At 53.1% G+C, this 21,197-nt stretch overlaps 1 protein-coding gene across 2 annotated transcripts in view; it reads right to left on the reverse strand.

Moving 5' to 3' along the window:
• Positions 1-41: 41 nt before the first annotated feature.
• FAM124A (family with sequence similarity 124 member A) overlaps positions 42-21,197 on the reverse strand; it is a 36,759-nt gene continuing 15,603 nt past the window's right edge. The window contains exons 3-5 of one of the 2 annotated variants that reach the window (XM_037011610.2): positions 17,315-18,048; positions 16,606-16,743; positions 3,528-3,655 (exon numbers count right to left, since the gene is read on the reverse strand). In XM_037011610.2, the coding sequence (XP_036867505.2) occupies positions 16,651-16,743; positions 17,315-18,048 (827 nt within the window). In that variant the 3' untranslated portion in view covers positions 3,528-3,655; positions 16,606-16,650. Of the gene's footprint in view, positions 3,656-16,605; positions 16,744-17,314; positions 18,049-21,197 lie in introns of both variants that reach the window. The other variant, XM_037011597.2, reaches the window with a different exon arrangement.

Genomic DNA, 21,197 nt, shown 5'->3' on the forward strand with positions numbered 1-21,197 from the left:
TGTGACAAAAGATGTTTCCCTTAAGAATCCTTTTTTATTCATGTTGATTTCTCATGTTATTTCCTAAGCCTCTGCAGTAGCTGATCGATTGTATTGCTTGAGAATTAAAGAGAAACAGCATCGTAGATGTCATTAGGGGGCTTTTACGTCCAGACCGGAGCACAGGGCAGAGTGGCCCTGGGCCGGGAGGGGAAGGGGACTGTTCAGCCGTTTCAGCCCCTCTCCTGAAATCCAGACGTGGGCTCGCTGACCAGAGCTGGCCCCTGTCACCGTTCTGAGGGCCTGGGAGGGCAAGCCCTCCACAGCTTTGCTGCCCCAGGGGCATGCTCAGCGTCTCCTCCCAGTGCGCCTGGGCGTTTGCTCATCTGCAGGAAGCCCAGGACGACTTCCCTCCCTTGAGTGAAGTGGGGCTGAAGACATCAGCCCTGGGCTCAGTGGCCTGCACGGTAAATGAGGGTCTCCGCGGACCTCCCTGTAGTCCGACGGACTTGCCGGGGCTGTTCCCGCCCGCAGGTCTCGGGGCTCCAGGAGCACCCAGTGCTACAACCCGCTTTGGACAACCTCCTATCAGCCCTCTGGAGTGGGCTTCCCTTCTCCCCTCACGTCGAGGGATATTGTGCCTTCTGGCCTCTGAGCAGCGTCGCTGATGTCCTCCGGGGCCCCTCAGTTTGGCAGGTGGCCCTGTGCTTTAGCGGTTACTGGGGAAGGTGGGACCAGGGAGCTTCGGGGCTGGTTCGCAGTGTCCTCGGGGTGAGGTCCATACAAGCAGAGGAGACAAAGGGCATGGGCTCAGGATGGCGATGGGGGCTGGCACCTGGCCGCTGGCCTCGCTGACTTCTGCTACGCAGGGACTTGCCTCCCGTTCATGATGCGGTGTGACGTGCAGGCTGTGTCGATGCCTCTGAATTGTTTTTCTCCTGCTCCCTCACATCCGCATGCTGCTTCTCATCATCGGCTGCTCACTGTGAGTCACGTTTCCAGGCAGGGGTGGGCGGCGTGGGCCTCTTAGGCTCCTTCTCTGCAGAAGGAATCCGGGGGCTCTGTGTGCACTGGGTCCCAAGGAGCCCCTTTCCTCAGCTCTGCTACTGCCGCAGCAGGGCCTGCAAACTTGATTTTCTATTGTGGACTGAGGCTGAGATCTCAAACCAACCTCAGTCTAGGGCAAGAGTTGGCAAACTGCAACCCTTGGGCCAAATCTAGTCCCCTGCCCGCTCTTGTACAGAGACTGTTGGAACCCAGCCGCTCATTGATGAACATATTGCCCAAGGCTGCTTCCACACTATAATGACAGGACCCCGTGTCTGGCAAAGCCTCACACATTATCGAGCCCTTTTTAGAAAATGTTTGCTCAGTCCTGGTCTAGAATGATGTGACCATATTTTTTATTTAGTTAAACCGGAGTGGAGTATTATAATTCAGCGTCCTGGAATATCCAGGCTGTTTGGGGCAGGACCCAAGGATGCTCTAGAGGGATGCCGAACCCTGAAGCTCCTGCTCGCATGTGATGACTGGTAAGGACTGCCTGGGGGGCCGTGCTGAGGATGCTGAGGCTGTGTCTGGGCTGGTGTGGTTTCCTCAGAGGAGAAAGCTGGGCCGTGAGTGATGTAGGCAAGGAGCGCCAGGCAGGAAGTGAGCAAGGTAAACAGCAACCGGGACCGCTCGGCATTGCCCCTGAAGCCAGCACTTGGCATGGCTGGGGCTGGATTATAAACATATCCATCCTGGAGTGGGAGAGAGGGAAGGCTTAAATCCCACCCACTTCGGCTGTGACAGAAGCAGACGAGCTGCAGGAAAGTCGAGGTCACGCTGGTGCTCCGGCTTTAATGGGGACGCCTCTGCATTCACCAAAGGCCAGCAACTTGGCAGTGTTTGTTCAGGACAGCATTTTGCATAAAGCTCATTGGAGAAGAGGCGGCCATTTGTTGATCTGTGCAGGCAGGCAAAATGCCAGTTAAAAATGTTCCAAATTATTTAAAAATGAAAAAGTTTGTGTGATAATGCATGCTTACTGGAGAAAGCAATATAAAATGTGGCTCCTGTCATGCACATAGATATATACCCACCGCTCTTGGTGGTTTTTAAAACTACGTACCCACTCTGTCTAATGTCTGCTTTTTCTGTAAGTCAACAAATGATTCCTCCTTAGTGACCCAAGGAAATCCAGGTAGCAGAATGTCTTCTGCAGACCTTCGCCTGATGGGGTGAATGTGCTGTGACAGTGTGTGCACATTTAGTTTTTGGAACTCAAATCATTTTTTAAATGTATTCAGAGTCTGGCATTCAGGTTAAATCCTTGAAAAGCATACTAGCCACTTCTGGATAAATCCAGCTCTTCAGGCGTCGCATGGCGTCAACATGGGGTGTGACCGCGCTCTGGTATGTGTCTACTGTTTTATCAAGCTGACCTATAAGTTGTACCTGGAGATTCTTGGGGCTGCTGTTCCCTGGAAGTGTAAATATATATGGAGACCCCAGAAAGGGGAATTACGTTACTGTGCGTTGATGTCTCATGCCAGTCACTGAATACCTGTCCCACATTCAAAATTTGGGCTTTTCCTTCATAGCATGAAAAATTGCCAAGTCAACTCTGGCTGACTAGGTTTTCTTTACATTTCAAGTAATTATATGAAGCATTTGAATTGTATTAACTGTACTAAATCATATCTCACATGGGATCGAGTATTCAAACAATAGAGTTTACGACTTAAATCTGTTGAGAATTTATTTGCATAAAATGCCAGCATTTTCTCAGGGAGCCTCAGGCGCCCGCCCACCCCTCTGGTAAGAATGGCCGGTGAGGTGGGCGTGCTGATGGGCCTGGGAGAAGTTCCGCTGTGGACAGAGCCGGGCGAGGGGGGGGGCCGACGGCAGGGCGGCGCTCAGAGGGCGTTCAGATGTAGAACTCCTCCAGGTCGTTGTCCCCAGGCCCAGCCGGCGCTGCGGGTGGGGGGACGTCTCTGCCTGTCTGCCGGGCTGAGGGAGCCTCATGAGGTAGCCCCGGGGATGGCTCTGCGAGCGGGGAGGCGCTGCAGGCTGTGGTCGAGGAGCTGGAAGACCCTCTGGTGAAGAAGGGGAGGCAGGCCTGGGAGGGCTCCCTGGTCCCCCCCCTCCCCGTGGGCAGTGGTCCTTCTCGGGAACCCTTGTGCTTTGACCCGTGGCTGTGGCGTCCCTCGGCGGGGAGGGCTGTTTGCATGGAGCTGCAGCACCTACTGGGTGCAGAGCAGGCTGAGACCACAGAGAGGCCCGTGTCCACGTCCGTCTCCTGCGCCCCCTCTAGGTCATCAACAGAGAGAAGGTGGCCGTGCCTTCTCCCTGATGCCCTGTGTCCCGGGTCACCTGTGGTTGAGAGCCACTGTGGTGCAGCTGACGGGGCCGTGGAGGGCTCTCCAGAGGGCAGACAGAACAAGGACTTGCTTCTCGGGAAAGGCCAGGGGTGGCTGGAAGGGCTGCAGGCTCGCCCGGCAAGTTCCTGCAGGTGCCCGGCAGGCAGGCGTGCGTGGCTGCGCCCTGGGTATGAACCGTCCAGTGGGGGCTGCTGGCTGCTACCGGGCGTGCAGCTTGGGGTGGTGGTGCTCGGGGCCAGCCTGGAGCGAGGTTTCTGCTCTGCGTACTGAGCTCTGGCCGGTTTCGGAAACTTCCTGTGCACCCTCTGTGCCTGTGGGGAAGAGGGCATATGGCATCAGTGCGGGGCTGGGGGTCAGCCGGGCTCGGGGAGTCACTGTTAAATACACCACAAAACACGCTTTCTGGGGATTGGAAACTGCCAGAAGTTTCCCTGCAAACCGATGCCTGGGGCATGGCAGCAGAGCTGGGCACAGAGCACACGACCGTCTAGGAGGTGTCTCCCACCTGAAGGGAGATGCAGCCCCTCATCATGACAGGGACTGAGAACACGTGAGCTCAGCACGGAGGCACACGGACCAGGGCCTGGCCGGGCAGGAGAACCACCACGAAATGCAGGACGGCGTGAAGGGCTCGCTCCCCCCCAACCCAGGCACCGCTCTTGGAAGGCACTGAGAGGAGTTCCGCGGTCAGACTGGGACGGGCACAGTCTCAGAGTGGCGGGGACCTGACTCTGGGCACGCGTGAGCGCCAGGATGCGGCCCAGGGACGGCCTGTGGTGCGGGCAGTGAATCTGCGGAGTGAGGGGCCCCCAGGAGGTCAGCCCCTCCTTCTCTTAGGAACCACTGACTCCTTATACATTCTCGTTTCAGAGACGGTAGAGGGAAAGGGGGCTGCTGACCACCAGCTGACCCCACGGATGCCCGGGGCTTGGACAGGCAGCTTCTCCCAGTAGACCGCACCCCCCCTCCTGTTCTCCCCACCCTGCCGCAGTCACCCGGACCCTGCTTCTGCTGTGTGCAACTGGGGGCGCCTTTCCACCTGGGTCTGCAGATTCTCCCCCTGGCCTGGCTCGGTGCACAAGCCTGCGGGCCCAGCCTGCTCCTCAAAGTTCCTAGAAAACACTGGATTTGGGGACAGTAGTGTGGGATCATCTGACTTATGAATCCCTGAAATTAGAAAAGGGGGCTGAGTACAGCTCATAAGCGATGTTTCCTGGCCCCGCAGGCCGAGCTCCTGGGCTCCCCCTAGACAACCACCACCGGCCTCCCCGTTAAATGGCCCTGTTTTTCCTACAGCCGCTTGGGAAATTCAGTGAAATGTAACACGTGTTTATTGTGCGCCTATTTCAGGTAAAGGAGGAGAAACTACCAGAGAAGGGCTCAGTCTTCCACTGCAGGAAACTTACATTTCATGGAAAAGGTAGGCGGCAGAAAGAACCCAGACCAGAGGAGGACACGGCAGCTCTGAGGGCGCCCCCTGGCGGCGGGGAGTCTCGGTGGGGGTGGACCTCCAGGCGAGCCTTCGGGGTGGGAGGCAGTGGGTGCGGAGGCCATGCTGGATGGAGGGAGGCTGGGCTGAATGGAGGGGAGGCTGTGCTGGATGGACGAAGGGGAGGCCGTGCTGGATGGAGGGAGGCTGTGCTGGATGGAGGGAGGCTGTGCTGGATGGACGAAGAGGAGGCCGTGCTGGATGGAGGGAGGCTGTGCTGGATGGAGGGAGGCCATGCTGGACAGAGGGAGGGGAGGCCGTGCTGGACGGAGGGAGGCCGTGCTGGACGGACGGAGGCTGGGCTGAATGGAGGGAGGCCGTGCTGGACGGAGGGAAGGTTGTGTTGGATGGAGGGAGGCCGTGCTGGATGGAGGGGGGCCATGCTGGATGGAGGGAGGCCGTGCTGGACGGAGGGGAGTCCTCTTGGATGGAGCGAGGCTGTGCTGGACAGAGGGGAGGCTGTACTGGACGGAGGGGAGGCCATCCTGGACGGAGAGGCCAGCACGGAGGCTGACTGTAGGCAGCTAAGCGAGGCACTTGTGGGGGAGCAGCGAGCCGTTTGTCCTGCTTAGAGTCCAGGCGCATGGAGGGCAGCGAGGGGAGGCCACGCTGGGGACGGGTCTTGTGTGCGTGGTCGAGGCCTTGATGGCCTGGGCAGGACGCTCACATACTTACCCTTTCCCTGCAGTCACGTTCTGTCTTAGTTACGGTTTTTTTTTTGGCATATGACCCATTCCTTATATTGGTTTGTGAGATCTTTGTTTGCCTAATTCTGGGTATCTCCTAATCCTAAAGACAGACTGATTCGTTCTTTCAGCCGCCATTGACTGAGGGCCTTTTGTGTGGAGCTACCCAGCAGGTGCGTCTCTACTTTGAATGGGTTGTTGAAGGTGTGCCGAGATCTCTTTCGCCGGCAGATTCCCGAACTGCATGCATCACCTCTAAGCTCTGTTTGTGCTCTTTGATGGGACAGAGGCTTGAGGGCCCCACAGGTAGTTCTGAATGAGGTGGTCTCATCCCCCAACGATTAACGATGCAATGTCCAAGGTAATGTGAGTCACGATGATAAAGTATGTGACAGTACATGGGGCCTGCAGCACAGAGGGACACTGGCTCTGCAGAGATGAAGCGGCTGTGGGAATGCAGGAAGAGCTGCTTGGGAGGTGGGAAGTTGTGCCTGCACAAAATCTCAGAGGCGGACGAGGTGTTTGCGTCCTGCACAGCAGCGGGGATAGCCTGGGAGGGCATGTGGCACAAGCAGCCTGAGCAGGGGCAGGGGGCAGGAGCCGGGCAAGAGGGGAGCCCTGGCTTATGCGCAAAGAGGAGGCACTTGCCCTTCAAGCCCTGGAGGCCTGGCAGCAAGGCTGCACGGGCGGGTGTGCGGCAGCAGGACTGCACTGGGGCGAGACCTTCCACCTTTGTAGAGATTCAACACCACTGAGCCACATTTTTAGTTGCTTGCATGAGTTTCTTCTCAATCATCAGTCCAGAGAGTCAGGATTTTCTGGGCAGCCTCTGTCCGGCCACCCTGACCCCTCCTTGATCCTCAGTCCGTACTTCCTGCTTGGACTGTGTGTGCGTGTCCGTCTGTCCATCCATCTCCATGATCTGAGGACCCTTTTCCTGCCCCTTGGGCTCGGTACAGCATGTTGAAATTCTCAAGGTGTCCTAAGGGTGGCTTAAGGAGCTGAAGGGGAAGTACAGCAATTAGGATTTCTGATGGTCTGAATATAGATCCTCAAAGAATATGATGCAAAATGCTTGTGGTACAAGTTTTGACGGTTAAGTGCGGGTCTTCTTGAGGCCAGACTCCACAAGGCCATTCTCGCCATGGCACTTCAGTCTGGGGCAGCTCCACATTTTGTCGGGGGGACATAGCCGAAGATGACAAGGGAGGTTCTGAGCCGAGCCGGCTCCCTGTGCGGAGACCCGTTCCCCAGGGCCTGTGGCTCTGCGCTCGGAGTCCCCCAGACTCCCGGCCGACCCTCCTGGCTCCATCTGCCCTGCTCCCGTGAACAACTGGTCTTCTCTGCGAGGCTCTGTGCTCCCTGGGGAGACCCTGCCCAGGCCTGACAAGCAACAGGAGCTTAAGCATGAAGACTCACAGGGTCAGGACAGGGTCAGGAGCAGCAGCAGAGGCCCAGGGAGCCCGAGAGGTGCCAAGCTTGGTGGCTGTTGGAGAGAAAAACCTCCATCATTTGAATTTGGCTAAATAAGAGAGAAAGTAAATAATGAGGCTCTTCAGAGAAGCCAGCCCTTGGGCATGGGGGCTGCTTCCAGGAGGGCATGATGTCCGTTTGTTAGATGCCTATCCTGTTTCTCCCAAGGGCCAGTTCCCCGGGTGCCCTGGTGCCATTTCTCACCTGGGTGCAGGCACCACCCTGTGACCCCCATCTCCGGGGTCTCACTCGGGGAGCACGCGTGCAGGCTCAGTCTGCCTGAGAAGGGAAGGTTCTGCGATTGCTCCCAGGGTCCCATGCAAGGACCTGCTAGGGGACACCTGAGACAGATGGTGTTATTTTCGACTTAAAAATCAGGAACTGGCAGAGGACAAATACATGGTTTTGCAGAGGTTTTCTTCACTGTGCTTGTTTAACAGGAACTGACATGTGTGTCCTGTTTCTACCAGATCATGAAGGCAGGATCAGAAAACCCTAAGTTCTGCTGCCTCAAAGAGAGGTGTCCCTTCACTGGATGGGTGCCCACACATGCCTGTGCCAGGAGTCCAGCCGGCACCGTGGTGGCTGGCGTCAGTGGCAGGATCTGGGGGCACAGGCTCGGAGGAGGGGGGCTGGCAGCCTCCACATCCCCAGCCTCCGCCTGGCCCAGGGCCGAGGTGCATGTGAGATCTGGGGGACTCGTCCTCCGGCTCAGCCTGCAGGTGGGGCAGCCAGCTTCTAAAAGCAGGGCCTTGTCCATCCTCAGGGTCGCAGAGCGAGGGATGGCGCCTCCTTCTGTGCCCGTCCCCTGGTGGCTGCGCTGTTTCTGGCTTCCCTTGTCTGTCTGACTCGACCGGGAGCATGAATCATCAGAGCTGTTTTAGGAAACTCCCTGGGGGGCTTCTGCCAAGGGGACCGGCGCCGCGCGCTCCCCTCCCGGGACGCCTCCCTCCTCTGCCGGCCCCGCTGCCCCTGGGGCCCCTCCGTCCGCAGCAGCCTCCTGCCTCTTCCCTCCGGAGCGGCGCAGGCCGGCTGACTCGCCGGAACCCAGCAGTGCTGTTCCTCGGTATTTCTGAACTTTCTCCAAGAGCAGCAGAGCCACACGTAAATGGTTCTGCTTAGCCAACCAGACAGGGAGATCGGGCTCCGTCCCTGAAGTCACCACAAACTGAAATACAGGGACTGACCCTTGAGTTTCTCATGCAACTCTGAGCACAGGCAGTTTGCAGGTAGGTGGGGCGGCAGAGCGGTGTGAGCCACAGCAGCTGCGTGAGACTCTGGTGTCCGCAGGCTCGTCCCCCAGCACGCGGACAGAGGCCCTGGTAGAGGCGCTGCTGCCCCCCGGGACCAGGCACCCTGGGCTGCGTCTTGCGGGCTGTCCCCGGCCGGGCAGGCGCGTCTGCCCCTCACTCCCCTCTTCCTTTCGCTTCCTCTTGTTCTGTCCTTGGCAGAAACACAACCAGTGTGGCATCGTCTGCTGGGTAACGAGCCAGAAGTGGCCTTTTGACCCAGGGACGGATGAGAATTAGGGGCATTGGCTATGGGCTCACAAGAGAAATCAGATTTTTTTCTAAAGAAACTTTAGTGGGTAGTTTTCATACCCCAACTAAGAATACTACCTCCAGGCAAAGCCTACATTGTCTTTTTTGTTTTTACTAAAGTATCGTTGATATACGATCTTATGTTGGTTCCAAATATATGACACAATGGTTCAGCAGTTACCCGTATTATTAAATCCTCACCCCCTCTAGTGCAGTTATTATCTATCAATGTAATAAGATGTTGCAGAATCATTAACTGTATTCTCCGTGCTGTACTACCAGCCCTGTGCCCAGCTTATATTGTGATTGCAAATTATTGTGCCCCTTTATCCCCCACCCCCACCTGTCCCAACTCCTCCCCCTTGGCAACCACCGTCCCTTCTCAGTGTCTATGAGTCTACTGATGTTTTGTTTCTTCTGTTTTGTTTTGTTTTTAGATTCCACAAATAAGTGAAATCATATGGTATTTGTCTTTCTCTGCCTGGCTTATTTCACTGCGCATAATACCCTCTAGATACATCCATGTTGTTGCAAATGGGAGGACTTTTCTTTTTATGGCTGAATAATATTCCATTGTGTATATCTGCCATATCTTCTTTATCCATTCATCTATTGATGGACACTTAGGTTGCTTCCAGATTTTGGCTATTGTAAATAGTGCTGTGATAAATGTAGGGGTGCACATGTCTTTTTGAATCTGGTATCTTATTTTCTTTGAGTAAATTCCTAGGAGTGGGATTCCTGAGTCAAATGGTATTTCTATTTTGAGCTTTTTGAGGAAACTCCATATTGCTTTCCACAATGGTTAAAGTAATTTACATTCCCACCAGCAGTGTAGGAGGGTTCCCCTTTCTCCACATCCTTACCAGCATTTGTTGTTCCTTGTCTTTTCGATGTTGGCCATCCTAACTGGGGTGAGGTGATATCTCATTGTGGTTTTAATTTGCATTTTCCTGAAAATTAGTGATGTGGAGCATCTTTTCATGTCCCTGTTCACCATCTGAATTTCTTCTTTGGAGAAGTGTCTGTTCATATCCTCTGCCCATTTTCTAATCAGGTTATTTGCTTTTTGGGTGTTGAGGCATATGAGCTCTTTGTATATTTTGGATGTTAACCCCTTATTGGACATGTCATTTATGGATCTATTCTCCCATACTGTAGGATGCCTTTTTGTTCTACTGATGGTGTCCTTTGCTGTACAGAAGCTTTTTAGTTTGATGCAGTCCCATTTGTTTATTTTTGCTTTTATTTTCCTTGCCTGAGATGTGGTCAGGAAAAAGTTGTTCATGTTTATGTACAGAGAATTTTGCCTATGTTTTCTTCTAAGAGTTTTATGATTCAATGTCTTATGTTCAGGTCTTTGATCCATTTTGAGTTTTCTTCTAGACAGTAATCCAGTTTTATTCCCTTACATGTAGCTGCCCAGCTTTGCCAACACCAGTTGTTGAAGAGGCTGTCATTTCCCCATTGCATATCCATGACTCCTTTATTGTATATTAATTGGCCTTGGGTTTATATCTGGGCTCCTTACTCTGTTCCATTAATCTATGGGTCTGTTCTTGTGCCAGTACCAAATTGTTTTGATTACTGTGGCTTTGTAGTAGAGCTTGAAGTTGGGGAACGAGATCCCCCCAGCTTTATTCTTCCTTCTCAGGATTGCTTTGGCTATTCAGTGTCTTTTGTGGTTCCATATGAATTTTAGAACTATTTGTTCTAGTTTGTTGAAGAATGCTGTTGGTATTTTGATAGGGATTGCATTGAATCTGTAGATTGTTTTAGGCACGATGGCCATTTTGACAATATTAATTCTTCCTATCCATGAGCATGGGATGTATTTCCATTTATTTGTGTCCTCTTTAATTTCTCTCATGAGTGTCTTTTCTCTCATGAGTAGTTTTCAGGGTCTAGGTCTTTCACCTCCTTGATTAGGTTTATTCCTAGGTAATTTATTGTTTTTGATGAAGTTGTATAAAGGCACTATTTTTAAGTCTGTCCTCAGTTGAAGCGAAACTTACCAATAGCTATAATAAACAGAGACATTTTGCAGAAATGTGCATATATGTATTTATAGGAATTGGGTTAATCGTACAATGTTTACTTTGTGCTATAAGGTTTTTAACAACTGGGTTGATTGACTTCTAGAGCTTGCACTTACGTATTTAAACAAATATCCATATTTGCATATAATAGGCACTTAAATCTCTACTGAATGAGTAAATGAATACATGTAAACATTTGAGATAAAAATATCTTCTAAAATTGCTTATTATGAAGGGAGTTTTAGGGTAATCTTACGCATGTGCATGCACACACACACACATCTCTCTCCTAAATCACAAATCCAACAGTTATTATTTGGTTTTGATAAGATGAAAATAAAAAATCATGAGAACTTTGGTAATACTGGAAAACAGTAGCAACATCTACTGATAAGAAAACTTTCAAGCCAAGAACTGTCTGAGGGGCGCCCCAGGGAGCAGCCCTGTTTAGCATTTGTAGTAGCTCTTGGGAGAAAGTGTCAAGAATCACAGAAGATTCTAAATAGAAAGGAACTGTGAGGACCTGCAACTGCTAGGAAACAACCAGGCCGCTGATTGGCTGTACGTTAAAAAGCCATCCGTTCAGGGAGGAACCACCCAGAAACTCGAGGTCACAGGCCTGGGGACTGGGAGCTGAGGCCGACAGACCTGGCAGCCGAACCTGTAAAGCTGAAAAACAACACTTCCTCTTTGTATAAGTATTGCATTTTTTCCAGAATATTTACAGTATGATTTACGAATTACCCTGCCATTCACTATAAAACAGAGGGAACTGATTTTTAAATTAACAAAGCATCATTAGAATTTGTTCAATTTAAGGAATTTCAAAAGAGAAATATTCCTTGCCACTGTTTGATGAACAGAGCTTAGAAACAGCACTGAAATGATCAGCAACAACTTCAGCAAGAATCCTGTTTCTGGAACCGGAATGGAAGAGAGAGGAAGGCCTGTGTGAATGGGGACATGATCAGAAGGAACAGTGTCTTCATCTTGGGGGTCCTGGGAGGAGGAGGGAGGGAGAAAATGGCGGAAAACCTCCCAAGTCTGGGGAGCGATATGGCCATCCAGGTACAGGAACCTCAGAGATACCCAAGGAGATTTCACTGAGACGCATCATAGTCAGTCTCTCAACAATCAAAGAGAATCTTGAAAGAGGAAGAGAAAAAAGAGTCATCACAGGTGAGTGAAGCCCGAGAAGGCACTCAAAAAATTTATCAGAAGAAACATGCAGGCCAGGGGAGGGTGGGATGGTACAAAGTGCTGCAGGAGGAAACTCATCCAAGAACACCGTACTCGGCAAAGCCATCACGTGGAAACAAAACAGGAGACAAAGCCCTTACCACACAAACAATGGCACAGGGAATTTATCACCACCGTGCCTGCCCAACAGGAAATGTTAAGGGAGCTCTTCAGGCTGCAACAGAAGGCGGCTAATTAGTGACATGAAAACATATGAAAGCTTAAAATTCACTGGTAAATTAGTGAATATACAGTCAAATTCAAAATACTCTAATACTGCAATGGTTGTGCATGAATCACTTTGAAATCGAGTATATAGGTTGAGACAAAAGTGTTGAAAATAAGAATAACTATAATACTGTGTTAATGGACACGATATAAAAAGATGTAAATTGGGACATTAATAAAAATTGGAGGTAGGCAGATAAATGGGTAGATTTATAATGCGACTGAAGTTAAAGTTGTTATCATCTTAAAATAGTGGTTATAAGATGTATTATGAAAGTCACATGGTAACCAGAGAGCAATGATTATAATAGATATACAAGTGATACAGAGAAAAGAATCAAAGCAAACTGCTACAAAAAACACTCACAAAGACAGAGAGCAAGAGAGAGGAAGAGAGGAACTAAAGAACTATTAAACAATTGGGAAACAATGAACAAAGTAGTGATAATAAGTCCTCAGCTCTCTGTAATCACTTTACATGTAAACAGACTAAATTCTCCAACTAAAAGACACAGAATAGATGAACGGATAAAACAACAAATAAGACCCATCTATATGCTGCCTATAAGAGACTCTTAAGCTTTAAGGACACTCACAGGCTGAATGTCAGTAATTCCTCAGTAAAAAATCCAAAAGACTCCACTAAAAAACTGTTAGAACAAATAAATGAACACAGCAAAGTCACAGGATACACAATTAACACCCAGAACTCACTTGCATGTTTATACGCTAACAGTGACTGAAAACAGCAGTTTCTTCTGTGCCCTGGACATCAGGCTGGGGTTGGGGCTGGGATAAGAGGGTTCAGGAAGCTCTCCCTACTCTCCAAATATCCCTTGTGACTTGTCCTCCTTTTTATTTAAAAAATTGATGTGCAATTGACATAAAATCACATTAATTTCAGGCGTACAAGATGGTTCAATATACGTGTATGCTGTGAAATGAGCACCCAGTATTGAGAGGCGCCCCTTGGTGGTCTGGCCCTCGCCTGCTGCCAGGTGCAGTTACAAAGCTTCAACAAGTAGCTGTGCACCAGGTGGTGGTGGCCACACAGGAAGTGCCAGCCGGGTCCTCCTGAGGGCAGCTGTGCCACGTGGACATGCAGAGAGGGCGCCACATGAGCTGGTTAGAGACGCAGGATCGCAGGCCCTGCCCTGGGCCTCTGGGCCCCACGCGCCTGTGGCTTCGGTCTGCTGAAGTCTGAGAAGCTGTGGTGGCGGGAGGTCTGGGCCCTGCTGGGTCTGCACAAGGGCAGGAGCCCGTGGGTCTGTGAGTCCCGCCTCATGCCCTTGGCTGCACCGGGAATCGCGGTCCCCTGATGGGCCTTGGCAGGTGGGGTTCCGAAGGCCCTCCCAGATGGAGGGGCAGAGTGGGAAGGACCTCTGTCAGCCTGGCCTCCGTCCTCTGCCCGGGAGAGAGGGCGGCCCGCGGGGCCTCCAGCCTGGGGGAGGGCGGGGAGGGGCCACCAGAGGCCACCACACTTTCCCTTTGTCGCCCACCCTGTGTCCAGCGGCTGAAGTCCCATTCAGTCACCAGCAGTCAGCACAGCCCGGGTAGTGACCCCCAAGCGCCCCTGTCGGGCTCTCCTCCTCCGGGCCCTCCTCACTCTCCGTCCCTGCCTCCCACCACCTCCTAACCACAAACCTGGCTTGGCACTGCTCCGCCCACCCCCGCTGGGCATGCCCGAGGTGGCCCACCACCACCCACCTCTGCCCTGCCTTCCCCTCTGTATTCCTCCTGACGCTGGTCACACCTGCCGGACAGCAGAGGCTCTGGGGACAGCAGTGGGCCACAAAGACGCAGCCCCTGCCCCGAGGTGCTCACATGCTGCAGGGGGACAGACAAGCCTGTGCGCCAGTCCCTCTGCACCTTGTTACCAGGGGACAGAAAAGGAAAGTGGGGGATCGTGAGGGGACTCGGGGTGCGGGCCCGAGGGGCGAGGCCGCAGGGGCAGGCAGAGGGTGTCCGGAGGGTCAGCGGCAGGCCAAGGGTGCTGGCGCGGAGGGAGGGGCGGCGAGGAGAGCAGAGTACAGGGGAGCCTGGGTCTGCTGCCACTGGGGGAAACTGGCTTGGACTCCCATGGGGTGGCATGGGCAGGCCCTGTCAGGCCTGTGTCCTGGCCAGGCTCCTCTGAGCGCCCGAAGATGTCAGCACACAGGGCAGATGGGCTGAGCCACTGGACACAGGCCTCCATCCCTACCAGCTACAGGAAGAGGGGTACCCCAGGCACTGGGCTGGGAATAAAACGCCAAGCTCACTGTCATCCACTCTCTGCCGAAAGCGTGGCTGACAGAAAGGAATTTTGGGGGATCCCCTGAAGGTGGATGGGATCAAGCCAGTCCCCAGCAGGGGCAGGCAGGGCCACACAGCCCCTGCAGAGGCGCCTTGGGGAACCTGCTGCAGTCGTTCCAGAGGGCAGATGAGGGCAGATGAGAGCAGGCTGCTGATGCCTCCAGGACAGGAGAGGGCGGGGCACCACCCCCAGGGCCCAGGGTGCCCCCCGCCGAGGCATGGCTCACTCTCGCCTGCGGCTCCAAATCGTAGTGATGCGCGACTCCCAGTTGGCTTGTGCTGCTGGGAAACTCGAGTCCAACTGGGGCCCGTTTCTGAGAGAACGCTGCCCCACAGAACGTTCTGTGCTGATGAAGACTTTCCGGGTCTGTAGCCCCCAGCCCCGTGTGGGCACTGGGAATGTGGTGAGCGAGGCTGAGGAACTGAACTTTTAGTTTCAAATACGTTACAGTCTAAATGTAAACGGTCACACGTTTAGATGCACACGGAAAACTGCCTGTGCTCGGATGCCGTGCTTGCTTCGTCTCACTTTCCTACCAATATTCTTCCCCTACTCCAAGTGCCTCTAGCATCTAATTATTTTTATTAATCTTCTTGTGCGGTATATATCTTTGTCAGCCTCTTAAATCCTTTTAAGAAAATGTGAGATGTTGTTTTAAGTACCAAAAAAAGGAAAACATAGCCGCATTCCCACTTTTTTTGACTAGGTACTTCTTCCCCCATTTTGTGAATATACTCGCTTAGGGGGAGGGGGTCCCGGGGGCAGGGGAGGACAAGCCTTCTCTATTTCTGCTTTGTTCTGTCTTTTCATCTGGGCATTGCTTACACATATGTTCAACTTGTGAAAGTTCACTGAGCCGTATTATACTTAAGACGTGCACTTTTCTGTACGTATATTATTTATACAATTCTTCAATAAAAAGTCAAGAAAAACATGAAGAGAACCCACTATGTTCAAAGCACCAGGATGGTTTTCATTCTAGGGGATGTGGAAAGATTCTTAAAACATGGTCCTTGACTCCAGAAAGCTGTGGTTTGGTATCATCAAGCCTAGGCACAAATTTCTAAGATGCATTTTCCAGAGGATCTCAGACAACGGCTGATGCTGGCAATTCCCCACCGCAGCCCCCTGCCGCCCTCCCCCCTGAAGCCGAGAAAGGAGAGATGCATTTCAGGAGGAGGGACCTGCCACCTTATCAGGTCTTGGTAAAAAACAATTCCAAATTTTTCTAAGAGGCTGCGTATCTCCCGTAACAAAACCTCTCAGCATTTCTCCTCTTAAGGAATTCATGGGGGACGGAGGTCTCTGAAATGTGGAATGTTAAGTCAGTGGAGCAGGATGAGGAAATAAAATGCAATCTATGTTTTCACAAAGCAACTAAAAACTACCCAACGAAGATTACCTTCAGTGCATAATTCCACCCAAATGAATAAAAGACATTTATATTAAAAAATATGGTTGGAAATGAACTTGGACAACATACACGAAGGTGAATGTGGCAAAGGTACTCTCAGCTGTGTCTCTCTCCCCAGGACCCAAATATGTTAATTTTTCTAAAGACTTAAACATAAATTTTTACTTTAACTGGGACTTAAAGAGATGGGTGGGTACATGTCCTACTAGAACAGAAGCCTGCCTCTCACTGTGACCCAGCCACGGTAGCCTGTTCAAACAGCCACAGTCAGGAATTAGGAGGGGCTGTTTGTCACTTCTGCCCACATTAATTTAATTCCTTGACACGTCCCTATGTTGAACAACGGCCTGCATTCCTGAGACCCAAGGTACAAATCTTTTTCTTACTCTTTTCACACTTTGATGTGCTAACTCAAAAATATTCTAATACGGCGCAGAGTAAGTTCCTTCCAAAACAATCATTCATTTGGGTCTTTTAGTGTAAACAAAATCTGTCCATTAATTTTTACTTATTCAAATGCATTACATTTTACAGACAGAACTGACAGTCTCCAAACACATGAGGATTTTTTTTTTTCCTCACATTTCAGAAGGGATCTGGAGCAAATACTACCTGACTTCAGTTCACTAAATAATAAAGCACTATTGTTTCTTATTTGCACAGTTCAAAGGGAAATCCGGAAATGATCTTGATCTTATAAATATTAAACATCTCAAGGTGACCTTTCTGACTTGAGCAATATGGCCTGACAAGTTCTAACCACTTAGCTGACAGGCACCAAGTTCTCACTTCACTTTGTAATACGTGGATTATAGTTATGAGTTCAACGCCCAAAGCAGCAAAAACTATGAAACTTCACCTGCGAGTCAAGTCACTACAGCGTGCACCTTTCAGGACACTGCCCCTAAATTCGCCGCCGACGTTCTCCTTTCAGGCAGCCACGTGTGAAACAGGCACCGGAGCAAGAGGCTTCGCAGAAAAACAAAGTTCTATATACCTGGAAATGACCTATGTGTTAACTCAAGAAAGCGCGGGTTTGGAAAGAGTTAATCAGGCAGGGAGAGGTGTGGGGTGTTCTTTGATGGATATGAATCTTGAATTCCGGGGTGTAAGTAGTGATCTGGAAAGAGTGTCAGACAAACATTGGAGGACAGGAGGCTGGAGAGGTCCCACAGAAGGGGCAGGGCGTGCATGGCCCCCACCTCCTCAAAATGTGTCCAGTCACCGTCCCGGAGCTTAGAGAAACCAGAGGCCCAAAGGCATCAACACTTGATGAGAACGTCATTGTTCAAGTGATGACTGAATTTTAACCGACTGCGGGCAGAAGAAGGGTGGCGGACAGAGGGGGGGCACCACAGGGAGGGGGAAACCAGGCACATTCCCTATGGCATGTTGGGTGGGGGGGATTTCCTGAAGCTCCTCTGGGGGGGCGGACGGTACCGGCAGACCCCCGAGGGGCGAGGGGCGGGAGCTGGGAAGGCGGCCAGGGCGCCAGGGGTCGTGGAGAGGCCCGAGGCCCAGGGCGAGGGCCTGGGGGACGCGGAGCTCACCCGCCCGCGCCCAGGTACCTGCAGGAGGATCCTGTTGCCGTCGTGGTCCTCCGTCTGCCAGCGGCCCGCGCTGATGGGGCTGCAGGGCCTGGGCAGGCGCGGCACCAGCTCGCCCAGGTCCCCGACGCGGAACTCCAGGACGCACGAGTCGGCGGGCGCCGGCGCCTGGCCGCAGGGCAGCCTCTTCAGGGAGAACTGGACGTCGGCGGCCGGCCCCGAGAACACGGGGAAGACGCAGAAGTCCGCCTTCCTCTGGCTGGGGCGCCGCCCGAGGATGAGCCCGTAGAGGCCCAGCGCGTCCGCGTAGCTGTCGTGGCGACAGTAGACGGTGAAGCGCACGGCCTCCCTGCCGTAGTGCACGGGCCGCACGGCCCACAGCGGCGTCCCGGGGCCCAGCGAGAAGAAGTCCTGGCTGCAGGGCAGGTAGGGCCGCAGCCCGCCCGGCGCGCGCTCCGCGTGGTGGTGGCGCCAGGGCGGCCGCTGCAGCGCGCGGTGCGCCCGCAGGATGGGCTCCTGGCCGCCCGCCTCGCGCAGGAACAGCACCACGGCCAGCGCAGGCTGCGCCGCCCGGGGGGCCTTCCGCCGCCGCCAGGGCGCCCTCCGCTCGGAGACCCGGAACAGCGGGAGGCCGGGGTGCACCCAGGCCAGCAGCCCGTCCACCGCCTGCTGCAGGGGCTGCGAGGCCCCCGGGTCCGAGATGATGTGCGCGCTCACCAGGAACGGGTCCTGCGCCTCCCCCGCCGAGAGCTCACCTGGGAGCACAGAACACGGCGCCCGCGTCAGGGGGTGCCCCCGGGGACGGCTAACCGAACTGCCTCCAGGGCCTTATGGCTGGGACCCCAAGCTCGCGTGCGAAAACGCGTGCAGCGACACCCGGCAGCCAGACCCTGACGGGCTGCGCAGAGTGGCTCCCAAGCTGGAGTGTCAGTGTCGGCGGCGATCGGGTGCCGTCGACGGGGGAGGACACCCTGCTGGGCAGCGGGAGGCCGGTCTCGCCCATCTGGAGGGGGTGGCAGCTCCATCTGAGATGCGGCAGGTATCCAACTACACCACTCACTGTCCTGAGGTCACGCAGAGTCTGGCCCCAGACACGGTCCCTGCCCCTCTGCCCGCCTCTGCTTGGCCCTGGGTCTGTTTCATTCATTCATTTAACAAACATTTATGGAATCCTTTCTACTTGCTCTTCTCATCATGCGCCCCTGTAATAACATGGCTTTAACTTTGTGGGGTCAAAACCGGTCTGAATTTGCACCCCAGTTCCGCCTGTAAGACACCTCACTTGGGGACGTGAGTCTGGCACTTACTCATTCCCACATTTCCTGAACAATCAAACGCCCGGGGCACGGGGAAGACGAGGACGCGGGCGCTGCCGAGTGCCACAGGAGGCCCTGTGCGTGGGCTTGGGTGTGGGCAGCGACCCACAGAGCCCAGCCTTGTGCGACCTGCACCACCGCAGGCAGTGCCCTCTCAGGGACCGAGAGCCACAAATGAGAACAGCATGATTTACTTGGGGAACACAGGCAAAAAATGTGAATTCAATCTGACATATGCCCATAGGACACACAGGTAGCATGTTAGCAAGGGATGGATTTTAAAATCGCCCTGTGGTAAAAGTTACCTGTAGCTAATGTTACCACTGCAGGCTCCTGGCACTTGCAGTCCAGGGCTGGAGGCAGTGCCTCGAACAAGACAGCAGCCAAGGTTCCTCTGGTGGAGCACCAGCTGAAGTATCAGGGCTGCTGCCTGGCTTGTGTGGTAAAGAAGGGCCCTGTATTGTTAGACACTAGCCCCCAACCCCGGCAGGCTGTGCGTTTCACTCGGCAAGGGGCTTCTGGGAGCTTGAGAGGCTTCAGAGGCTTCTGGAACCTGCGATGACTGAGGGCAAAGTCGAGCCTCAGCACTCCCGTGATCGCAGAGTAGAACGGTGGGCGGGCTTGCTTACCTCTCCACATCCCACCCCGCGGCCCCCAGACCTCGTGGCCGAGCAAGTGCTGCTGAATTTGCATAAGTTAGACGTGAGCACATGCACTTCTGCTTTACTACCGCACACAACGAAGGCGCGCCTTTCCTCCGAAGGCCTGTGAGAGGGCCTTCTGGAGGAGGCTCCCTGGGGACTGGGTCCTGAAGGGGAAACATCTTATAATAACTGCACATGCGGGGGAGGTCAGAGGGAAGGCTGTCTCTGAAGGCCCAGAAATGTGCAAAAAACAAGCACATTTGGAAGGGGGTGGTGAGTAACTCTGACAAGATAACAGATGTAGCAGGAAAAACGGATTGCAGCCAAGTTGTAGAGGGTTCAGATCGACTTGGCAGTGATAAGGGACAGTGGAAAATGTTATTACAGTGATGTTAGAATCAAGTCAGGGGGAGGCAAAGTCAGAAGATGAGGGAACAGTCTCAACAAGAGATGGCACGCCCCTGGCAGTGGGGGAGGCAGCACTGCCAGCCCTGGCTCTCCATCCTGCCCTGCACCCTTGCTCCTTGCAACACGACTCTGGTTCCTCCCACTCGGTGGGTGAAGTGCATTTCCCTACCCTTTGATTTTGCATCAGACCATGTGCCCAGCTTTGGCCGATACCAAGACGCAACAATGACATGTGTTTTGACCTGTCTTCTTGTGCTGCCATTTCCATGAGAAGGACATGCTTGAGCTGGCTCCCTGGTGCAGAAAGGAGGGCGAGAGATCCGTGGAGCGGGGCCACCCTAGCTTACAGCAGCCAGCTTCAGAACCCCAGGCATGCCGTGAGAACCACCGAGCTGCCCCTGATTTAGATCAGCTGACCCAGGACATGGGAAATATAAAGGACTGTTGTTTTAAGCCACTGTTTGGGGGTGGCTTCCAGATGCAGGCAGTCAGTGGTACACAGAAGAGGCAGAGATTCACATGCTAATTAGGAGGGACATGCAAAGGGCCTCGGAACCCACAGGCCTCCAGGTGGGGGCAGGAAAAGTGAGAGAGGAGTGTACCTTGATGTTTCTAGCTTAGGCAATGGGTCAGATTTGATGCTTAACTGCAAGGTAGGAAATAGAGGGACAGCAGCAGGTTTGTGGGGAAGTTAAGGAGCTTGCTTCTGTGTTGGCTTCAGATGTGCAGTGGCTTCCAGGAGGGATGTTCTGTCGGCAGCTGGACTTGTGCGTTGCTGAGGTGACGGGCCGAGTTTAAGGAGGGCCCGGTTACCTTTAGATCATAGGCTGGCTTGGGCGGGCTTATCTGGTAAGTGTGCACCTCCACAGTGATGAGTTTGAAAATCCATCATGACTGCTTAAGGAACAATCGGAATTCATGGATGGTTCTGGTCCTCTGCTTGCCCCCCTGCTTACCTGGCTACTTTCTGTCTCACTGGACATTAGCAAATGTTTAGTTGAAACAAAAACAGTGGAAATGCAAACCAAGAACATTTTCCACCAGTCAGTAACTCCAGTACTGGAGAAGGTACCACAGTCATGTAAAGCACACATTTCCCTTTTAGACAGGGCCTTGACCTCCCCACTGTGGAGATGTCACTTTGCTAAATATTAATCCCTGCTTGATATAAATGGAAAGGGGCAGAAAAGCTTTGAGCAATTGGAGGATGAAGACATTTACTTGTGAAAAGTAGATGGTTTCTGGGAGGGCAGGAAAGGCCGTATAGAGGAGAAAGAGTATTTGGGAAAAGAAGAGGCCAGAGCAGGCAGGCTGTTGCATTAGGGTCCCGACCCTGCCAGGTGGTACACAGGGCAGTGCGCATGAGGAGACCTTGTGAGCTGACACACACATGACACATGGGCAGGCACTTCTCCATGCATACACTGTGACCCCACTGAATCCTCACAACAACCCCACTGGGGGGCTGCTATTGTCCCCATTTTAGAGAGCAGAGACTGAGGCACCACGAGGTGCAGTGACCTGCCAAGAAGTCTG

The sequence above is a fragment of the Manis javanica genome, chromosome 1 (genome assembly GCF_040802235.1).
Source record: "Manis javanica isolate MJ-LG chromosome 1, MJ_LKY, whole genome shotgun sequence".
Taxonomy (NCBI): domain Eukaryota; kingdom Metazoa; phylum Chordata; class Mammalia; order Pholidota; family Manidae; genus Manis; species Manis javanica.